Raw genomic sequence first — 23,168 nt, 5'->3', positions numbered from 1 at the left:
TATATTTTAGCTCTTCTAAAGAGACTTGTTTGCCAGCTCTCCCTTTTTTTAAGGAGCTGAGATGCAAGCAGGAGTTCCAAAACACAGGAAAAACTCGTGCTCTGAGGCCCCTATTAAATAACACCCACAGGGAGACCAAGAATGAGCCCTGCCGATGCTTCAGCAGCACCAAGCAGCAAAACCAGGACGGAAACGTCCACTCAGCTCCTGACGCGACTGAGTCTGCGCATGCGCATACTCTCCTGCTGTCTGCGGGCGCGCGCCCACTGGCACCGCGTAGCTCCGCTTCCCGCCTCTTTTTCGTGCTCGCGGCGTTGCCATGGGGATCAACGGTCGCCCGGACGCCCAACCGCTCATTTGGCTGCGGGTTGCTGTTCGTGCAGCAGGGTTTCGCGTTGTGCTCTGGGCTCCTCGTCCCGGTAGCCTCCTGAGACGACATGAAGAAGATATTCACATTCGGAAAGAAGAAACGGGAGCCGCCGCCGTCCTGCAGCGCCGCTTCTCCGTGCCCCGCCGGTGCGTACGAGCTCCGGCCGAAGAAGCTGAGCAAGCTGCACCGAGCGGCCGCTGCAGGAGTGCTGGTCCAGGTGCGGCAGGCGCTGAAGAAGTGCAGCATCGATGGACGTGACAAGGAGCAGCGGTGAGGGTGGCGGGACGGGATGGGACGGGCGCGGCTGTAGCAAGGAGCTTTTGGGTGATCTGCCTTGGAGGAACTGATCTTGTGGAGGAGGCTCATCAGCCTGCCCGTGATGGGATCTGCTAGGGCGGGAGGGAACGGCCTCAGATTGTGCCAGGGGAGGTTCAGGTTGGATGCTGAAGTCAACTTTTTGTTCAGAAGAGCGGTTGTGCACTGGCACGTGCTGACCAGGGGGGCGGTGAAGTCACCGTCCCTAAGAAATGTGTAGGAGTGATACTAAGGGACACGGTTTAATGCGCAGCGTTGGTGATAGGTGGACAGGTGGACTGGATATCTTGGAGGCCTTTTCCAACCTTTAATGATTGTGTGAAAAAGAAAAACACTCCCTATAAATTCTTGACGAGTTGCAGGATTTTACGTGACCTTGGAGGGAGAAAGATGCTGACTGCTTTCTAGCTCATCTGCTGCTCTGCTGGAGCAGGTGTCCCATGCAGGAGGAACTGTGCCTTCTGTTTGTGCTGCCTTGCCCTGTGTTTTTAGGGGGGAAAATGCATCTGTTCAGCCTTCATAAAAGAAGCTTCAGGGGGGATCTGAGCCATGTCTATAAGTATCTAAGGAATGGGAGGCAAACGGATGAGGCTGTACTCTTCTCTGCAGTGTGTGGTGATAGGAATAGGGGTAATGGCCACAAACTGAAGCATAGGAAGTTCTGCGCAAATGTGTGTGGGATATTCTTCGCAGTGCAGTGCCGGAGCACTGGCACAGGCTGCACAGAGAGGCGGTGAAGTCTCCTTCTCTGGAGACGTTCAAAACCCACCTGGACACCCACGTGTGCAACCTAGGCTAGGGAGCTGCTTTGGCAGGGGGTTGGACTCAAAGAGGTCTCTTCCAGCCCCTACAGTTCTGTGATTCGGTGAAACTCCTGCAGGTACTGTTTGGATGACTGCAGCTTTGGATACAAGCACACTGAGTAGTTGTCGTCAGACCCTTAGCAGTTTGAAAAAGCCCCTTTCTTTCTGTCTTTAACCTGAAGAAAAGAAGTTTAATTTTCTCATGCATATTGGAAACACAGCTTTCCCTCTCAGAAGGGGACTTCCTCTGTGATATCCCATTTATATCATAGCTGTAAGCACCAGGAAGGTCAGGTATTATTTGTTTTAGTCAGGATACCAGTGTTCTGCCATCTGCTCTGCCAGACGTTGTCAGATGTAGAACACTTTTGCACCAAACTGGTTGCAGTAATAACCAAGCTAGTGCATGAATATTATTCCTATATTTTTACTTTAGCATGTTACAGTCAGGCAATAAGTAGACTGTGTTACCCTGACTGAATATATCAAACATTTTGGCTATGGATGTGTCTAGAGTGGATAGTAGGAGGCTCTTACTATTCCATTAAGTGTTGTGTGCAGGTATGGGATTATTTTTCTCAAATGCATTTCCTCTCTTTCTATAGTCTTAGTAAACAACTGGCAGACGGGGAGAACACAGGGGAAGCTTCTGCACGTGATAGCCAAGACATCGCAGTACCTATGACTCCTGACAAGTCTAGTGCTACTGGCTTTACCTTGGGTGCACCTGCTATGGACCGAGGTAGGATTTTTAACTGTGGTAGAGCTAATGAGAAAATCATGATGGTTTCTTCCTTAGGTTGGTTTGTATCTTTTTAGTTTACGGCGCTTAGTATTGATTTTGGTGGAAGCATCAGTTCGACTGTTGCAAGAAGTTTTATGAATGTGCTTGCTTGCGGCTACTTTGAAATGCATCTCAACAGATTGTGAGGACAGTTGTGATTTGTGTTCATTACATCTATCCACTCATACAGTTGTCACCTTCAGCACCCATCAAGTTGCTCCATTATTTGAGTTTTCCTTTTGGCAAGGAGGAGAAGGGAAGACGGGGAACAAACTAGGTTAGAGTGACCTTGTTTATTCAGGTGTGCAGTTTTTCTTAGAGATGCTCTTTCAGATCCTTGCTCAGAAGATCAGATTGCAACAGCTGTAGTTTTGTCCTGAATTGTTTTATCTTTTGTAGCAGTGAAGCAGCAGATGACTTGCAAGAAGATGCATGTTTTGTTGAGTTCCACAGGATTTCTGTCACTTTGTTTTAATTGTGATAGTCTCACCCGTACTAAGCTCCTTGTAGAAAGTCACATAACTTCTCACCTTCAATTACAGTTGTTTTTGTGCTGTGGAGACATTAACAAAAATTGTCTTGGACAGGCAACTTCATCAGCAACAATGGTACAGTGTTTGTGTATACTGCATCTTTTTGGACATGGTTTGGTTTATGATAAAAGTGATGCTTTTCTTCAGCTCCAATCGGTTTTATTTAAGGAAGACCACAGGACTTTGTGATCCAGAAATACTGTAGCCTTGGCTCGTTGCTTTGTAATTAAAGGAAGGGAACTCCTTTAAAATCCAGGCAGCGTTTATATGCTCATATTGCCCCAAAGGAATCTTAGAAAACCACTGTTTTAGTATAAAGGAAATGTTTACCTTGCCATTTACATTTCAGGCCCCCCTAACATAGGAGATTTTATTTATTCCTTATTTTTAAGGGCTTTGTGTCAGAATTATGTCAAACACAATTCATTATCTATTACACTTGCTCATCATTTATTATTATTATTGTAAGGCGTTGGGAAGTATAAACAAAGAATACACGGCATATTTTTTCTTCCCAGACTCTTCACAGATATAATAGATTTTAGACCCAAGTGACTTAGGAGCAGTTGCTTTGAAATCGACATTGGTTGGAAAAGTTTCTCGTAGGTTGGTTTTGCAGATTTGTTTGCTTGCTCTTCGGTGGGGCTTGATACAGTTGGTTTAATCATCAAAATCCTGTTTTCATCCCAAACCCACTCAGTTGCTACCTTCTGTGCATGTAGATAGTTTCTTTTTCTCCACAGTAAGGGCTGACAGGCCTGGATCACTTTACAATATGAAGGATTCTTATTCTGAGTAGAAGGTAGACTAAATATTAGGATGGAATTGTTTACTGTGAGGGTGGTGAGACGCTGGTCCAGGTTGCCCAGTGAGGCTGTGGATGCCTTGAACCTTGAATGCCCCAGAGGCATTCAAGGCCAGGCTGGATGGAGCAGCCTGGTCTAGAGGGAGGTGCCTGTGCCTAAAGCAGGGGGGTTGGAACTCAGTTTAAATCTTAACGGTCTTTTCCAACAGACTCTTAGAGGTGACCCAGCAGGTGAACTGGAGGGCACAGAGGGAAACTTCAGTAGCATAGTAGGAACAATATTGGAATTAATTTTGCAGTCTCTGGCTTGCATCCACACTCTGCATCATGCGATTCCTTTTAATATGCCACAGTAACAGTCCTCAAAGTGTTCGTTAGAGGAGAAGCTGGGATTCCAAGGCAGAGACCAGAGAAATGCCCACTTTGGAATTATTTTCTTTTATTTTGCTTTTCTCTGTTATTTTTCTGCCATTTAAAACGTTGACCTTATTCTTTCTGCTACATTTGTACTTTCTAGTTAGACGACTGTGAAGAATGTTGAACAGGTCAGCATCTTTAAGAAGTTCGCTCATGATTATTTGAATATCAGAACATGAACCTTTTTATTAATCACAGGCAAATTGATTTCCAGAACTAACGTATTGAATGACCGACCTCTTGGATTTTAAGTAGGAGTTTATTTTTAAGAAAAATAATAATGGTGCAGTTCTTATTTTGAGTTATGTCTTCAGTGACTGTTTTTAGCCACTGTAGCACGTACTAGTGTGCCGTTCCTTCACTGTTTCCCCAAGTTGTTAGAGAATTAGTCTCGGCATTGTAAAGCTCTTAGAAAAGTACATCAGCACTCCTGTGTGATTTATATCTCCTGAGGTCAGATAAAACTTTTCCTATATTCCCCCGTTGAGGAAACAGAGGAAAACAGAAAGGATGAGAAACCATCTTGAGATCTTTTCAACCCAAGCCCATTCTGTGATCCTTTTTATCTGTTTCATAAATGTATGTTTCTGATAATAGCTGTTTTTCCACATTATTGCATGTATTGTGATAAAATCAATATAAACAGGACGACCTTCTGCTCCAGAGAAAAGTGACAGCTTTGTTGTGAAAGAATTTGATGAAGGGATACGGTTCCATTACTTCTCTTTTGAAACACGGATGTATATATGCACACAAATGCACATCATAGTCACAGTGCTTTCTCCCAGTGCTGTAGCTTTGTCTGTGTGCTTTTTGTGTTTTCCAGTCTTCTAAGATTTTAAATTTATTCTGATGTCATTGTTTCGTCTGTGCTTTCCATGCCTTTCCCTTAGTGGATATAGGAATGCAACCATCTCCTAAGCAGACATCAAGAAAAGGAGAATGAAGGAAAGGTATTATGCACAGCAGTATTTTAAATATGAAACATGTCTTGTGATGCACTAACACATCATAGGTTTATTATCTTGCAGATCCATATCTTGGTGGTTTAAGATCTATAAGTTAGAGTGAATTTGGGGCAGATTTATTTGTTTGCATGTTTTGCATGAGTTCATTATTACTGAATTCAGCGTTTGCTTTTGTCGCTTGTGATAGCGTTTTGTTTTTTGGGTTGTATGTTTGTTTGCTTGGTAGTCTGTTCTTCTGTTGCTCAGAAATGGGGACGGGATTCAAATAAAGTGGAAACAGGCAATCCCTAGGGACTAGATCTCATTTCTGTGTCAATGCATCATGGCTGTGACTTTGGTCTAGCTGAAAGCTATCTCGTGAAATTCTTGTCCTGCCTTGAAAAGGATAGTGCGACCTGGTTTTGATCATTGGTTCTATGTATTATATGTTGAAAGCAAAAGTTCAGATAAGTTAATGAGCTGTTTTGATTAATTCTAGCGATACTTAATGAAGTTGTAACTGAAGTCACCTGTCCAGTGTTTAACTGTTCTACACAGCAGCAATTTTCTGTTGTGTGTGTAAAGTTAGCAGATAGAGTCTTAGTACTGAGTTAGTTAGTTATATGTACTGCAGTATTCTGTTAGCGTTTAAGAATGTTCTGTGTTTGTCTGTAGAGGAAAACATCAAAAATCAGACTGTAAGCATTTAATCCATTTAACGTTAGAACATTAACATTGGAAGTTTCAGCCTCTTGGTGAATCTCTCTACATGAGATTTCACTGAATGTGTATACTGTATTGCATCTTCAGAAAGCTGTGTTCAGATCAGGGAATATTCTCAGCTAATCTCTGTGTTTAGGAAATACAGAATTTGTACTCTCATTTGCCCTTCATTTTGTTAATGATCGTTAACAATTAGTTCAAGAACTTTGGGAATGCTGACTTCTATGTGGAGGTCAGATACGTTTGTTTTTCCTTGTTTGCTGGGAATCAAAGTCCTTCTATTTTGTCTTGGTTGTTAAGAGGACAAAAGTTGTTTTCCTACCGTGCAGTTTTCATCAGTACATCAATGACCCGAAGGATATATCTACTTAAAGGCACTTTCATAAAGTTTGCAAATGATCTGATATTAGGGAGATGGTTGGATATGCTTCAGCACAGAGCTGGCATTCAGAGGGACTTTGGCCAATTGGTGAAGTGGATTTGGCAGACACTGTAAGAAATCCATCAAAGGCAAATACCAAGACCCTCATGGTGAGGAACAATCCCTTCCTACAAAACATGGTGGGACTGTGTGACAGGGTGGCAGAAAGGACAGAGACCTGGCAGAGGGCGAGCTGAGCATGAGCCAGCAGGGTGCTGTGGCAGCTAAGAGCTGCAGCCTGGGCTGTTTTAAGAGCAGGAAAGCCAGGAGACGAGAAACGTGATTGTCTGCCCCTATTTGGCACTCACTAGACTGTGCCTTGATCCTTGGTTGTAGTTCTGAGTTCCTGCTACAAGAGAGGTTAATGGTTCAGCAGTGAGCTAATTGTCTAGGGAGCCATCATTTTTGTGAAGGAGTATTTGCCCCGTGAGAGGGGGCTGAGAAAATGGGCTTACTCAGCCTGAAGAAGAGGGAGCTTTGAAAGGTCCTAACAGTGGCTTCTAATGCGGATCAAAAGACACAGCCAGGTGCTTCCCTGTGATACCTGGCAGGAGGTGGAAGTGCAAGAGCCACGTGGAAATGGAAGCAAGAAAGTTTCTAACTGGAAATGAAAAGTGTTGCCATGATAAGGATGGCAAAAGAGAGAGGTTGGACCGTTTCTCTTCTTGGAGGTGCTCAAGACTACACTGAATAAAGCCCTAACCAACTTTTCCTGACCTGAAAGCTGAGCTGGCTTTAAGTAGTTGGCTGATAGACTTCTGGAGATCCCTTCTGATGCGACTTACCGTATGATCTTAGGTGTGAATTACTACCTCCACTGGACTGATGAAAACTTGCAGTGTAGTATAGCATGCCCGGGTAATGCTCCTTTTGTCTCTTGTATATCCTTCGATGATTCACTGTGGAGAACTGCTGGTGATTCTTCTATCTAAGGACAGCCTTTAGCTCTCAAGTATGCTTTTTGATTTTCTTTACGTTTTTCAGAATAATCCATAGCTTGGAAGAGCAGCAAATAAAATGCAAATATCTCTCATCTGTTTTTATCATTTTATTTTTACAATATAGTTTGAAAAAGCACTGTTTTGTAGATGCTTTCCTTCGTGGTGTTTTTATTGAATTGGCCACTCCAGCTTCCATACTATTATGAACCGTTTTTCCGTGTTCAGTGTTGGTACTGATTAATTTTTACTATGCAAAATCTAATTTCCACTTTTCCATTTATATTTGAACAGCAATAGATGGCATTTCCGGAGGAGGTTCAATAAGGTGAGACTTCTAAAAATACCAAACACTTACTTGAGAAATGATTTGAGAGAACCAGTATTTATTTTGCTTTGTTTTCTAAGAAGTTCTGAAAAAGAGGACGATAGTGACAGTTGGCATACTACTGACGAAGAAGAACTGAATTTTACCTCCAAGGTACAGTGCCTTTGTAGGAAAATGGCTATGTCAAGTAAGTTATTTTAAGGCAGTTCTCTATTAGATTGCAGTAAACTGCTTTTCCAGACAATTCAATTTTTTCTCCTTAAAAGGAGTCTCTGATCTGTCAACCTTTCTTCAGCTCTGAGTTTTTCCAAAAAGAGATGTACCTTTGGCAGAACATGCAGTAGATTTATGGTCTGGGGCAAAAACGCAGTAGATACCAAGATAAAAAAACAGATTTTTGTAGCTGTTCATTGAGTCAGATTTGCAGACTTTAGGGGTTGTAAGTTAATAACCTATTTTGTTCTCTTTCAAACTTTGCTATGGTTTCCCCTAGTTTACATGGTAGAATGCTAACTGATAATCAAAAAGAATATTTATTTATCAAAATCTAGTCAAACTGTTCATCACCTGGTTCTCTTTTCTTTCTCACTAGGTTCCTTGAGTGCTTAATGCTTGAGCTGCTCAAATAAGGATTTTTTTCTTTTTTCCTTTCTCTGTGGGATGACATTCCATGCTTGTACATAATCTCACGCTGCATTATTTTCTTTGGTTTTGGATACTTTGATTTTACTCTTTTTATAAGCTACATCTGCTCACTCCTACTGTTCTTATTGATGTTCTGAAGGATTGACGTTTTTTTCAGTGATGTCTGGAGTATGTAGTCAGTTGCACTGGGATTCTGCAATGATTAGGATTTGGTAGTTCAACACACTCTGCAATGCTGGAGATGGAAGCATGTGTACTTTAAACATCATTCCATTTGCTTACATTGATTTAAATTGAAGTGATGCATATTTCAAGCGTTGTTTTGAAATTTACAGATCTGTCACTGACTGATAGTTTTTTAAAAAAAAAAAACATTTTTCTTGGGATTGTTATGCATCTACAGATAGTTTTGAAGTAAAATAGTCACTGACTTGTATACATGAAGAATGTTTGTGTAATTAAAATTGAAGGATCTAGAAAGCATATAAGTACTTTCAAAAGGAGTCAGCCCTTTATTTACTGTTCAAGATTTGATGTAGGTAAAAGATTTGTTTAAAAACAAACAAGCTAATAAAAATAGATCAAATAATTCTTTTAAAATGTATTTTCATTTGTAGAAGCCACAGAAGCCAAACTTGGCAGTGTGCATTATTTTCTTTGTTTTTGAATACTTTGATTTTACACTTTATATAAACTACATCTGCTCACTCCTACTGTTCTTATTAATGTTCTTATTAACAGAACTTAAGTACTGAAAGAAGGTAGTAGACGTGGAAAAAGAGTGGAGCCTGGGAGCAGAATGGCTGGTACAAGCGTTGGCTGACTGAGATGCTCCTCTCCATTGTGAAAGATTTTTGCAGAGTTAAGATGTGGAGAGAGAAAAGGGCCTGTATAACCAGTGTGAGAAGATCAATGGTCTTGGCCTCTTGGGACACCAAGGCTGCAGGCCTAATTCTGAAGGGAACACAAACCAAGGAGCATGTTGCAGGGACTGTGACACGTGATATGAGCAGTCAGCACCATTGAGGAATAGAGTGTGAAGTCAGAGCTACGAGGAGACTGCAGAGAGGATGCAGTTGGTGGGTTTGAGGCGTGGTACAGCTTTGGTAGATGTTTTGCTTTTTGATTTTTGGGCTGAGGGCAGGAACCAACAGGCTTTCCTAGTAAATATTTTTCTTGGAAGCTTGGAATGGAATTTAATAATTCTGACTCCGGGGAGCACAAATGATTGTAATGTAGCCAGTTCTCCTTGTGGTGGGTAGTAAAAAGCTTGTTAATCACTCACACTGTGTTAACACAGCTCGCAGGGTGTTGTAGAGTGCCAGATAGTAGAAAGTGATGGAGGATGGGGAATTTAAGGCAGTTGTGTTCTACATTGTTGTTGATAGTTTTGTTGGTTTCTGTTTGGTCGGGTTTTTTTGTTGTTGTTGTTTTGTTTTCTTAAGTAGTGTACTAAAACATAAAGTCCTTTTAGCCTGCCTTCTCTCTATAACTGGTAAAAGCAATGCTCGTGATCAGAGAAATCTAAAGGAAGAAAAACCATTGTTTCTAAACTACATCCTTCTATTTCCTTCTTAAAATAAATAAATAAATAAGGTGATTCCCTTTGAATTGAGCCCTGCCCCTGATGAGGCTTGTTTACCTCGTGTTGTTGCTGCTCTATGTCTGTAACTGGGGGTCTTTGAAGTTCTTACACGGTAGATTGTGTGTTCAGTTGGTGGTGGGACAAAGTTAGGTCAAACTGCTTACGTGGGCCTCCTAGCTACTGGCTTTGGAGTTGGTTTTCTAGCATGATGTTGATACAGCATGGTTTACTGCACATAAAAACTTGTTAGCTGCTCAGGGGAGCTTGTGTGAGGATTGTTTTTCTCACTGTCCAGCTCTATTCTGCCGATGCAGTTGGAATTAAATGGTTGTCTCCCGAGTGAGCAGCACAGACATTTAGATTTTTCTGTATAGAACTTCTATCTTTTGTAGATACACTTAATCCATTTTTCAAAAGTGTTCAACAAATACCGAGTGTGTTGGCTGTTTTTATCCGTTCTGTCTGAGATAAGTAACAAGACAAAAGTGAGCAGGGTCTGTAGCTAGCCCTCCTCTTGGTTGTTCTTTTCTTGTTGTTGTTTTTGCTTTTTTGTGAGGAAAAACAAACTCATCCCCTACCCCTTTCTTAAAAATACAAGACTAAGATTTTCAAGGTAGCCTTAATCTCTGTTAGCTTTGCCTTGTTAGCCTTTAATAGCCTTTAATCAACACAAATCACACTTGTTTTCTTTTTGCAATGGAGTGATTGGTGCATTCTCTCACCACTGTGGGGTACAAGCCCCTCGAGCATAAGCTCCTTGTTTATTATCAACATCTTGATTTCCCATGTTAATTTCTTTTGTGGCTGTCTGGTTTGCCAAGCTTGATCAACATGAGAGAATAGTTCAGATGAGACGTGAGGATGTTTTTTCCCTTTTATTAGAGATATAAAAACCTTTGATACAAAGGTTAAATTAAAGATTGAAGATTAAATTACATTACAGAAAAAACAAGTTTGTACCAATTCTCATGCATGTGTTTTACATTGTACAGTCGGATTCCGAAAGCCTGAGAAAAGTATCACCTGGTGTGTTGCTCCCAGCTGCAGCTGAACATGGAGCGTGCTTGCTGAATATTTCAGGGGAGCACAACAATGGTAACTTTCTCATAGATTGGATTTGTCTGTGTTTATAGACAAGTGAACTTTTTCTAGTGTTTTCCATAGGAGCCCTGTTGTGTTCTGGGTGTGTGCTTTAGCAGTGAAGAAATGCTGGGCTCTTGTTAATTAACACCAGTTAACACTGCTCTTGCTGGCCTGGAAGTTCTCGCGTGTGTTGTGTGTGTTGTCTGGACATGTATGTATTTTTTTTGCTTTAATTTGCTGCTCAACGTGGTAAGAGTGGTGTCTGGTTGAGTTAAACTTGAGGATAAATTCAGGTTTTGTTGCTAAGGGTTTCTGCCTGCAGCTTGTGGCATTTACCTCATGACCATCCTGATTGAGCATGAGAGAGCAGGAAAGTTTTGTTATCGGAATAAAACTTGTCTCTTTTTAAAAATGATTTGGCAGTCCAGCTTATAACATGGGTACAGCGACATAACTGAAAAGGCTAATCCAATTTTAGCTTAGTAGGCTGGAACCAGATCTTTGCAAGCTTCTGGGAGCTCTAAATCAGCTTTTCAATTGTCTTGAAAGTCTGCTTCATATGATTCAGCTAAGTTAAGTTTGAAATCAGTATGGAAAGGGGGAAGAGGTGATTATGGTGATCTTTCTATGGTGCATCTGTGTTACTTGACCACCAAGTGAACTAAAATCAAATCTTGATGTTTTTTTGTTGTTGTAGTAAGTTGTAATAAGTCATGTTCATTACAAAAATGTGATTTCTTCACTGTAGATGAGTGCTCCAATTCTGTCTTTCATGCGCCATCATCATCTGAAGAAGAGATTGTCATGGAAGCCATTGAAAGCTGTGGGGAGCAGGTATGTGAAAACAGATATTATGAGTTATAGTCTGAATTAGTGAACTGTGTTATGCATTTAGGTAAAAGAAAGCTTACCTCTCAGTAAATAGTTCTGAAAAGAGAGTCTTGTACGTGAGGATTTTATCATCTGAAGTTAGATACTATCTTCTTAGAGTGGTGTAAAATGCTTGCTGCTGCGATGGATACTTGACATCGTCCTGATATGTTTCCAGCCGGTTTGCTTAAACACTGCAGTGTTTTTCTTTGTGTGCAGTGCTGAGAAACAGTGCAGTTGTGGTTTTTTTTTCCTATCCAAAATATGTATTCAATTGGGAGCAAGATTTTTCTATTGTCTGATTGTTTCTTTGATAAAATATGCCATATTTTCCTCTTTGTAAGAGAAAGATCAAGCAAAAACCTGAAATATGATGATCTGTCAATGCTTTCTCTGCTTCTGCAAAAGGTAGCCTTGTGTGATCAAGTTAAAAAGTGTTTGAAAATAATTTTTGGAGGCCATTATGGAGGAATATAAAGCAGGCATTTCGTTTGCATTGGGCATACAGGACAGGACTGGGTAGGGATCTCCAGTGAGTGTCTAGAGTCTTCTGTAATACCTCAAGGGACAGTGGAGCAAGTATTTTCAACCACATGCCCAGGCACCGTGGAAGAGGGATGTGAATTTCAAGAGGTAGAGAACAGAACTTAAGTACTGAAAGAAGGTAGTAGACGTGCAAAAAGAGTGAAGCCTGGGAGCAGAATGGCTGGTACAAGCGTTGGCCGACTGAGATTCTCCTCTCCATTGTGAAAGATTTTTGCAGAATTAAGATGTGGAGAGAGAAAAGGGCCTGTATAACCAGTGTGAGAAGATCAATGGTCTTGGCCTCCTGGGACACCAAGGCTGCAGGCCTAATTCTGAAGGGAACACAAACCAAGGAGCATGTTGCAGGGACTGTGACATGTGATATGAGCAGTCAGCACCATTGAGGAATAGAGTGTGAAGTCAGAGCTACGAGGAGACTGCAGAGAGGATGCAGTTGGTGGGTTTGAGGCGTGGTACAGCTTTGGTAGATGTTTTGCTTTTTGATTTTTGGGCTGAGGGCAGGAACCAACAGGTTTTCCTAGTAAATATTTTTCTTGGAAGCTTGGAATGGAATTTAATAATTCTGACTCCGGGGAGCACAAATGATTGTAATGTAGCCAGTTCTCCTTGTGGTTGGTAGTAAAAAGCTTGTTAATCACTCACACTGTGTTAACACAGCTCGCAGGGTGTTGTAGAGTGCCAGATAGTAGAAAGTGATGGAGGATGGGGAATTTGAGGCAGTTGTGTTCTACATTGTTGTTGATAGTTTTGTTGGTTTCTGTTTGGTCGGGTTTTTTTGTTGTTGTTGTTTTTTTTTCTTAAGTAGTGTACTAAAACATAAAGTCCTTTTAGCCTGCCTTCTCTCTATAACTGGTAAAAGCAATGCTCGTGATCAGAGAAATCTAAAGGAAGAAAAACCATTGTTTCTAAACTACATCCTTCTATTTCCTTCTTAAAATAAATAAATAAATAAATAAGGTAGTTTTTTTATTTTTGTGGCATGATCGGATAAGTCTGCAACATCATCACTTGGCTTAACCGTAATTTCCTTTTTCTTGGTAATTTGTCTGTCTCTATCTGCTTATTTAAGGTTAAATGTATTTTAGAAACTACTAACTTGGTAGAAAGGACAGCACATGTAAAGCAGACAGACAGAGCAGAAATTTCTCCTCAGGAAGCCCTAGCAAAAAACAAGGAATCCCACAGTGCTGACAAGCAGTTAAATCTAAAATCGTGGGAAGGAAGATATGAAAGAATGTGGCTTGAAAATGAGAAAATGGAATTGAAAGCAATTTTTAAAAAGGTTACAGCAAAGCTGAAGCAGCTGTTTGGTGAAATTGATGAATCTGAAAAAACTACGTCCCTTGCGGCAGAAGTGGCAGAAGATGACTTCAAGGATGAACTGGAGAATTTTTGTGTTTCATCTTGGGAGACAGAATCAAGTAATAAGTTAGAAAGTAAAGGTGAATTTGGAGTTACGAAACTTAACGCAGACCTAGAAGAACCCAAATTGGAAATTGTCATTTCAAATTGTGCCGTCCTTCCTGATCACAGTAATTTAAATGCAAACATGGACAATATCTGGAGTGCAGATGAAGAAGACTGTGCTAAGTGCACAGATAATACAGAAGTACCTCTAGCAAAAGGAGAGGAAATGGAAGAGAATGAGAATGGGATTAGTAGGAATGTAGAGGTAAGTCCTGAATATTCCCTGAGACATTGTCTAGAAACAAATATTTTGGATGGCATTTCTAATATTCCTCCTAAAATAAGACGGATTTCCACAAATGATGAAAGTACACTTGGTTTGATAAGAGAGAGGAAATTTGACAAGGATTTCCAGAGACTGCCTTAGTGAAATCAAGGAAATGGGAGGAATGGAAATAAAAAACTAGAGACTAGAGTGGTACTTTTCTCAAAACCTTCTAATTACGTTGTGGGGAAAACAAAATGTAGTGTTTCTGTTTAACAATAGGTGGCAGTCAGTTCCAGTGTAAGTAGTGATCACCTCACTGCTGTAAAAAGAAATGCATACAAGTACACCAATTTTGATTCTCAGTCAAGGAATGAAAATAGCTTCTGAACAGGGTCTTGACTAATCTCTTCGTTTGCTGTGATTTGTGCATGGTGTGCCTTCATTGCCTTTCACTAAAACTCCTGATTGCTGTGAAACTTTCTGCTTGTGAGTTTGGGGTTTCTTTTTCCTCGTCATTAAGGAAGTGCTCCGTCATTCATCCGCTCTTTATTTTGTGTTTCTACAAGTAATGGTGTGTAGTCCATCTAATTCCTTATCCATCAGTCATGACTTATTGTTTCTGTCCTAAGGGCTGTGTTTTTTTGTGATACTTTAAATCATGAGTGAAATCAGAGTATTTTCAATGACTTCATACATTTTGTGGAGCAATTTTTTGTTTTTTGTTTTATTTTTCATTATTTCAGAAGTCAGCCTTAGATTCTTTGGTCTTACATACAGTTTTTATCGCCTTTAGGAACAAAAAAATACATGAAGCTTAACTTTCTCTTCGTAGGTTGAGAAGGAAGAAGGGAAGCAGAAACATTTCAAAAAGCAAACAATGGAGAAACAAGATCTTGATAAATTCAGTACACCAGCAGGCGATATTACCAGTCAACCAGTGAAAGAAAAGTTTGCTCTAAGGAAGAATGAAGAAAAAACTGAGAGTGAAAGAACGATAGAAGAAGAAATGCACACAGAGAATTCTTCATCTGAAGAGAGATTAAAATTAACAGAAATGCCACTAAAAAGGTAAACTAATAAAATAACCTGTAATTTTTATTTGTAATATTTAGGGGTTCTAGCTTCAGGGTTTTTCTGGTCTTGTGTTTGAAGCACTTTCCTCAGTGAAAGCTATGCCGAGTTGTCCCATGATTCTCAAGCTTTTAAAAATATGTTTTTCTAAGAACTGAGTGCACATTGGACGTTCAATTTTATTTCACTGGAGGAGATAGAGATCTTGTGAATTTCTTCCTTAAAACGGACACTAATGGGGTCTTCAGAATCTTAGCTGGAGATTGAGAAGAAGCTATTTTCCTAATAAATAGCCACTCAGAACAGAAAAGCAGAAACTTAATTTATTTTCTCCCTTTTCTAGGAGATGCTAGTATTCCTCGTGTACTTGTTTTCATTAAACTCAGATCCCCTTTGTCAGGAAAAAGGGAAAGATAATATTACCAAACAGGTCTAAAAAGTTTGAAGAAGACACAGATGCTTTTGCATAACTCTAGGCAGGATTTTTTTATCTGTGTCTTCTTGAGGAAAATCTGTGCTCTATGTGCATCCCCTGATTGGGACAGAGAAGCGTTACAGCTTGAATGTTTTCCAAGATCTTGGGAATCAAGTCTGTGTTTTATCGCAGACATCTTTAGTCTTGTCTTTGTTGTGTTGTTTTTTTTCCTAGAGTGTTTCTTTTTTTATGTAATGTACGCAATTGGTGATTTTTTTTCTTTCTGTTCAATGCTGTAAATCTGTTCTGAATGCAAAAAGGAAGAAGAAAAAGAAGAAGAAAAGGCAGTCTTCAAAGAAGAAGGCTAAGCAGAAGATTCAAGGATTAATGGATGATAGCACTGTCAGTGAAACATCTCAAGATGAAGAAAGGTACTAAATATAAGGAATATTATAAATAATTTAATAATTACAAAAATTGGCCTGAAAACGAAAGGTAAGATTTATAAACTGAATGCATAGGGATTGTTCTATGCCAAACAAGACCTGGGGGTACAGGTGGTTGGCGAGCTGGATGTGAGCCATGTGGAGAAAACAAGGTACAGTGGGTACAGGCTGCACTGGGAGAAGTATCATCTTGGTATAAAAGATGTTTTTGAAGGAGAACAGTCAATTCCTGGAACAGTCTTCCCAGTGACATGATAGAATTTCCTGTGATTGGAGATCTTCAGGACACAGTTGGACTGGGTGCAAGATAGTCTCCTTTAGGCTCCCTTTCCCCACGTGGGCCTAATGACCCTTTAAGGTCCCTTTCAACCTGAACTGTTCTATAATTCCTAATACCATGCAGAAAACATAGCCATTCAGTACACATAAAGAGGTGTTTTTGTTGTTTCTTTTTTTTTTTTGCCTTCGACTACATGTAAAAAAGTTTTGTTATTAAACTGTAGTTTAATTTTCTTCTGAAACTAAGTTTTCAGAGCAATTTCAGTTATTGTTTGTAATGCAGTATAAGCATTCCAGTACTGAAGTGTCTTTCTGTTTTCCAGACGTGCAACAAGAACAGGGAGCAAGAAGAAAAAGGTACTGTAAAATTACGTTTTTATCAGCTTTTAATCACTTAAAGGGTAATAGCTTTTACATCAAGTTCAAGATGCAAACGATTTCTGCTAGTATGCAACTTTGTACTGTTTTAGCCAAATCTCTGAGTGAGAGGATGAATGTTCTTGCATTTATAATGATCTGCAATAATATAGTGTTGTATACTTACCACACTGTATTGTCTGTAGGTCAGCACACAGATGGCTGTTACTGATGACCTTGATTTAACACAGTCCTCTGACACAACTACATGGGATGCTGAGTGGACAACTTCAAACTGCAAAAAAGCTATGTTGCTGTTAGAACAGCTTAGTGCGGTTTATGCAGGTAAACTTCTAAATCACTTTGTTTTCTGTTACAAGTTCCTCTCTTTTTTCCTGCTGGTACCTCTTAGTAAGTCATGACAAATTGCTCCCCAAAATATCTTTGCCAAAAAAAAAATATATATAATCAAATATGCTTGCATGTATACACATAGCTTGATATAAATATAAGCAGCACTAATTTTCTTAATCTTTTCTAATAATTCAAAATGCACATATGGATTACCTGCCCTCTCACTTCTATTCTTCAGCAGGACAGGAGGTGAAAATAGAATTTAAAAAGTTCAAGAACTGACATAAAGGCAGGGCCATCACTAATTGCTGTCATGGGCAAAACAGGCTCCACTTGGGGAAAATTGATTTCATTGTTTGCCAATTAAATTTGGTAGTGGGAACGATAAAAAGAAATAAATGAAACACCTTCCACCCACCACTTTCACACACTTAATTTTGCTCCTTCAGCCTCTTCATGCTTTTCCCCTGCTCTAGCATAAGTCCCTCTACAGGCTGTAGTGCGGGCTGCAGGAAAACACCTGCTCCATTATGGTCCTCTCCACAGGTTGATTAGGAATCTGCTTCCACACCTGGAGTGCATCCTCCTTCCTCTCTCTCCTTCATCTTACCTTTACGTTACCACTGCTATTATTTACGCTTTTTTTTTTCCTCCTTCTCTGTCTATGTGGTATTTTTTGCCCTTTCCAATACATGCTTTCTGGGAGGTACCATGAGCTTGGCTGATAGGCTAAACTGTGTCCTGCAGTGGGTCTGTTGGACTCGTCTGTATTTGGCACGGTCTTCTCTGTCTGTCTTACAGAGACTTCCTGAAAACCTTGTCACCTAGCCCCAGTACAGCAATGAATTAAATAGATTGTACGTGCAATCTCGTGTATTTTTTTCCTCCATATAGGTTCTGCTGTGCCGCTGAAAATTCAAAACATACTCCTTGAATATGAACAGATGATAGGTCGTGAAAAAAACCACCATACAGCTGTCCAGAGCAAAGCCTGGAAATTGGAAAATGAAAAAGAGGAGTTGCAATTAATAGCAGAAGAGACTAAAGATTTGAAATCCATGTTGGCTCACCAAGAAGTTGAATTCAAAAGTGACATCCAAAGCCTTAAGTATGCAATCTTGTATTTGATCATGTGTGTTATCCTGATCACGTTTTAGAAGATGCTGACGGTCTAGCCACCAACAACGTGCCATGTCCCCTAGTGCTACATCCATGTATCTCTGAAGTACCTCTATGGATAGGGAAGTACAAGTATTTTTAAGAGTCGCGCTTCACAGATTTTGTCTTTGTACCTTCCGTTTTTAAATAAAATTAGGAACTGTGGCAACTCCACAGACTGCCAATTGAAGCAGTTTAGTGGGTGTGTTTGACTGAAGGTCAAATTTGAGATCATTCCCTTGTCCTCATCTGCTAGATGCAGATGGTTTATAATTACTGTTTACACTATTTCAGGGGAGTGGCCAGCAGGCATTATACAAAATACATCAAGAACGAATTCCAAGCCGTGCACATGGGATGGAGGGATCCCTTGTGAGGATAGCCAGGGAAATGCTCGGGTTTGTGAACTGCTTTGCTGAGAAGGCCCTGGGAGCTTTGGCAGATTTAAGCCTCACAAAAGCCAGAATGATCTCACAGCCCTGTAGGCCGAGAGTATCCTGGCTTCTGTTAAGAGGAGCAGAGCGTCAAGAAGCTGAGGGGAGTGATAGCTCTTGTTGGTCTTTTTTGCTGCACCGAGTCCAACTTTTGGACTCTCCATACATGAGATCATAATCAGCACGTGTGAGTGCAGCGGAGGCATTCTAGGCCGATCACAGAGCACGAAGCACTTCTCTCTGTGAGAAGAAGTCGAGGAGGTGTGTCAGAAGTCTCCCAGTGTCTGGAAGGGGATTATGAGTAAGACAGAGCAGTTCCTAATTTGGCCTGGATTTGATTCTGAATGTTTTTCAAAATTCCCAAACATCTATAAATTGCAAGGAATTAATTTTTTTTCTATATGAAATCTCAAAACTATTAGCTACACATTTGTAAAAGCTGTACTTTTTGAGAAATTAAAGCAATAATTATAAGCCATTTAAATCCTAATGTTACAGCCAGTCTTTTGAGCTATTTATTAGTGGTCACTACTAATGAAGCAGATTCATTTTCCAGACTTAGTAAAGCGGATTTTTTGGGGCACCTCTTTATGTTCATAGTTGCTTTCTTATTTGTTGACAAAGATATTGGAAAAATATTCAAAATAACTACCAAATACGAACATACTTTCTTGTTTACTTACTGTGGACACGCAGTGAACAGTTTTAACCACATCAGTGAACAGTTTTAACCAATCAAACTGCTGATGGTTTCAGTTATTAAAAAAAATAAAGCCTCACATTCTCCAAGGCTTTTTTTATCAGATTGAAAATCAAGTTGCTGATATTCCTCCTACATGTAGATCCAATGACTTTTAGAACTGTGCTTTTCAATCATTCTGAGCTTAATATTTCTAAATCTGTTTTTGGAATACTGTCCTTACTCTTTCAGAATAAAAATAAAAAGGTTACTCTACACGTGGTGAACAGTTGTTGTAGTCTTAGAGGAGGCTTGCTTAAAAGTTTTTGGATCTGTCTTAGGTTAAGTGATGTGCTCTTTTGTTAGCACTACTTGCAGTCTCCATGAGTTCTCACTATGTAGATGATGTTCACTACATCAAGAACAGTTTATTTTGATATTAAAAGTTTATGGTATTTTGATCTGGTGAGACAGTGAGCTTATTTTGAATGAAGTGTGCACCTGTAATGTGAAGTTTTGGGGTTTTTTTTAAAAATTTTAGAATTGTACATTCTTCATATCTGCCTACATAAACTGGAAAATACATGATGAATTTTATACGTCACTTAATGGCTTATTTGTCAGTCTTGTACAGCTCACGTACAAGATGTCTTCCACCACTAATGGGTTGAAATTGGATTTTAAAAGTTTAAAATTACAGCAAAAATATTGCATTTGAAAAGATGTGGCATTTTTACAGTTTGTTTCTGCGAGCTCATAATGTGGCATATTTACTTTTTTGTCAGTGCTTTAATTCCTCAAATATTCTCTTTCAAATCCCAGATTTTCTTTGAAACAAGAAGAGGAAAGGAGGCTTAAAGCTGAAATGCAAAATGAAACAATGAAAGAACAACTGAGGAAGAAAGAAGATCAGTATTATAGAGAGACAGAGAAGAAACAACAACTTGAATTGCATGCAAGGAATTTAGAAACAGAGTTAATATCGCTGAGAAAACTCTTGAAGCAGGTATATTAAACATTCAGTTTTTCTGTTTCTTGATACTAATTGATACTGTATTCTGGGATGTCCACTGAAAATGTACCTTGTTTGTGCAACAGGCATTAGGTAATTATCTTGGTACATTTTGAGGACATATTACAAACATAGTAAGAGCACATGAAAATGGTCCTTAGGGATCTTCAGTGGCCACACTGTTCTGGCAGGAGCAATAAATGGTTAGCATCACCTCTTTCAGTTTGCCTGAATGTAATGGCAGTGTGGTTTGCATTAGTTTGCCTCCTGGTCTGTTTGTTCAGTTGGCCAGTCCTCTTCTGGGTCTCACCTCATTAGTAGTCTTCGTAAATCTCGTACAGCTCAATTTGTACAGCAGTATTGCTAGCTTTTGGTAAACTGAAAATATAATGACATGTTCTGAAGCATTTCTAAATGTTAGCACTGATTTACAGATGTAGGCTTAAGCCCTTGCAGTAGCATATAGTTAATGGAATTAGTGTGCTTTTGGAAATGTTACTTGTTGGCTTTATGCTGTTCTTACAGGCAGATCTTTGCCTGTAAGCATATAAGTGTACATCTCTATTTTCAGTGTGTATATATAGTATGTTAGAAAGATAACTTGGGTTTCTGCTTAAACTCTGTACATTTCCAAGAAAGGTAGTTTTACCTTTTTCTTTTGTTACAGAGTGTGATTCGTTAAGTATAAAACTTTAGAGCGCTAATTTTTTGCAACAGGTTGGAAAAGACCTCCAAGATCATCAAGTCCAACAGCAACCAAACCATACTACCCTAACTCTAACAACCCACTGCTAAATCATGTCCCTGAGCACCACATCCAGATGGGTTTTAAACACATTCCGGGATGGTGACTCAACCACCTCCCGGAGGAGCCTATTCCAGTGCTTAACCAGTTAACATGCAGTGCTTAAACATGTTTATTTGCAAACATGGAAGATTGATGTTCAGGCCGTTCTATGATTTTATGATAAACAGCTCTTATTAGAATTAATAGAACGTAAGAATGCAAAGAATGAAACAGGAAGGTATTGCTAATTGTGATTTTGCTCAGGATTCACAAGTTTCATTATATTGCTGTAGACTGAAGAAGAGCGTGATGAAATACAGATGCAGCTCACTCAGGAAAAGAGTGCTAGAGCCCTACAAGAAGGAATTTTGAACAGCCACCTGCAGAGGCAGAAGGATCTGGAAGTACAGTCAAGGAAGACTATGGAAAAAAATTCAGAGGTAAGCAGTTCCATTTCTAATGCATGTGATTATATTTCACTGTGCTCATTCTAAAGTCATAAGAAAAATAACTCTTTGTGCCTGTTGGTGGATTATCTACAGTTTATCACTATGACCTGGTTTTGTTACTGCTTTCTTTAAAAAACTCTGGATAGCAGCATCAATCCCATATATACCTGAATTGCATGTGGAAGTAGGAAGCCACTGGAAAATAAGATGCTGTTTACCCAGTTTCTTAAGCTATCTGCTGTTCTTCATTGTGTAGTTGTTACCATCATTTTTAAGGTTTTTAGTTGTGAAACACACAGATATTTTGGGATTAACTAGGAAAGAACTTGGTTGAGGCTGTTTGTGATCCCATTGCTTGGGTTTTGAAATGATTATTATACTACCACCACATTTTTGTTTCCATTTTTTTTCATCATTTGCCTGTATCCATTATTTTTATCTCAACCCATGAGTTCAATTTTGTTTCCAGATCTCTCCCTCATCCCACTTAGCGGTGAGGAGTGAGCAAATGACTGTGTGGTGCCTGGCTGCCTGCCAGGTTAAACCACAAGTGACTATTTATTCATGTCCTTTATCACTCAGGAATCTGACACTAGTGAAAGAGAAAAGGATCTGTTGTACAAAAATCAGTTACTGCAGGAAGAGATTGCTATGCTAAGACTAGAGTTTGATCAAGTAAAACTAAGGCACCAGGAGGATGAAGGAAAATATGTAGTGGACAATGAGACTATGAAAGAAAAAAATGAAGATCTTAAGAAGGAACTTAAACTGAATGAGGAAGCCTTAACACAGACAGTACTTCAGTACAGCGGTCAGCTGAATTTCCTCAGAACAGAATCTGCAGTGCTAACTTCCAAGCTTGAACAGACAAAAGAAATCAAAGACAGACTGGCAATAGAGATTGAATCATTCCGTTCTCGCTTGAACGCTGCTGTCCAGGATCTTGAACGTCATCAGTCATTGAAAAGTGATGTCGAACGAACATTTCAGAGAGAACGTGAAGAGTGGCTTCGTTTACAAGACAAGCTCCATCATGAGCTCTGTGATATGCGAGAAGCCACCAAGGGCTTGACTCAGCAGCTGAGTAAAATGGAAAGCAAAGCTAGTAGCCTAGAAAATGAGCTTCACCGTTTGAAACAGACACTTCAAGAAGAAACACTGCTTCTAGAATTGACACAAAAAGAATTAAATCAAGCCCAGTGGCAGGCAAAGGAAAGTCATCATGCTTGGCAACTTGAGAAAGATCAAGTCAGCAAATTTATGATAAAGCAGGAATCTATGCAGGAGCGATTGGCTCAGTTCCAAAGTGAAAATATTTTACTCCATCAGCAGCTGGAAGATTTGCAGAACAAGGGGATTATGAAAGAAAAGGCTGTGAACGATGTCCAGGACAGATGTAATGATACTTTCAACAAACTCAGGGCTGATACTGAAAAGCAAGTTTACCTCGTGGAAGAGAGAAACAAGGAATTAAATACCGAGTGTACTGATTTAAGGGAACAAGTCTTTAAACACGAGACTGACAAAGTAGAAAGAGAGGTAAGCTATACAACTAGAATAAATTAAAATGCTTCCGTTCATAAAATGACTTTGTATTTCTAAAACGCATCAGGTATGTTATATGCATAGGACTGAATTTTGTAGTTTTGTTCTGGTTCATTGTTTTTCTCTTGGAGTTAAGGAAGACTTTGGTAAATGGTCACTGCTCAGATCTGAGCAGAAATTAGAGAAATACAGGGCTTGGTCAAGAAGATGATCCTTCAGAATTTTTTCATCCTTTCTCCTTAGTCCCCTGTAGAGTGCTGCTTTTCTACACATATTGCACTGTCAACACAAAAAAAAATAGTATTAGAAGAACCATCCAATATTCAAGGGTAGAGAGGTGAACATGCAGATAAGTGAAGTGATGAGGGATGGATTTATAGTATGTTCATGCAGA

General features: G+C 39.7%; 1 protein-coding gene across 1 annotated transcript in view; it reads left to right on the top strand.

Moving 5' to 3' along the window:
- The first annotated feature begins 437 nt into the window (after positions 1-437).
- The window catches only part of LOC136051476 (ankyrin repeat domain-containing protein 26-like), a 35,774-nt gene continuing 13,043 nt past the window's right edge, over positions 438-23,168 (top strand). The window contains exons 1-13 of the mRNA XM_065740915.1: positions 438-640; positions 2,094-2,230; positions 11,446-11,531; positions 13,183-13,946; positions 14,452-14,461; positions 14,621-14,855; positions 15,570-15,705; positions 16,323-16,356; positions 16,563-16,701; positions 17,605-17,818; positions 19,804-19,987; positions 21,074-21,220; positions 21,812-22,768. Coding sequence (XP_065596987.1) covers positions 438-640; positions 2,094-2,230; positions 11,446-11,531; positions 13,183-13,946; positions 14,452-14,461; positions 14,621-14,855; positions 15,570-15,705; positions 16,323-16,356; positions 16,563-16,701; positions 17,605-17,818; positions 19,804-19,987; positions 21,074-21,220; positions 21,812-22,768 — 3,246 coding nt within the window. The remainder of the gene's footprint in view (positions 641-2,093; positions 2,231-11,445; positions 11,532-13,182; positions 13,947-14,451; positions 14,462-14,620; positions 14,856-15,569; positions 15,706-16,322; positions 16,357-16,562; positions 16,702-17,604; positions 17,819-19,803; positions 19,988-21,073; positions 21,221-21,811; positions 22,769-23,168) is intronic.

This window comes from Cyrtonyx montezumae, unplaced genomic scaffold (genome assembly GCF_038088225.1).
Source record: "Cyrtonyx montezumae isolate F1298 unplaced genomic scaffold, pur_monq_1.0 scaffold_3, whole genome shotgun sequence".
In the NCBI taxonomy this organism is placed as follows: Eukaryota; Metazoa; Chordata; class Aves; order Galliformes; family Odontophoridae; genus Cyrtonyx; species Cyrtonyx montezumae.
Note: the sequence above shows the minus strand (reverse complement) of the source record. Positions and strands in the feature narration are given on the sequence as shown.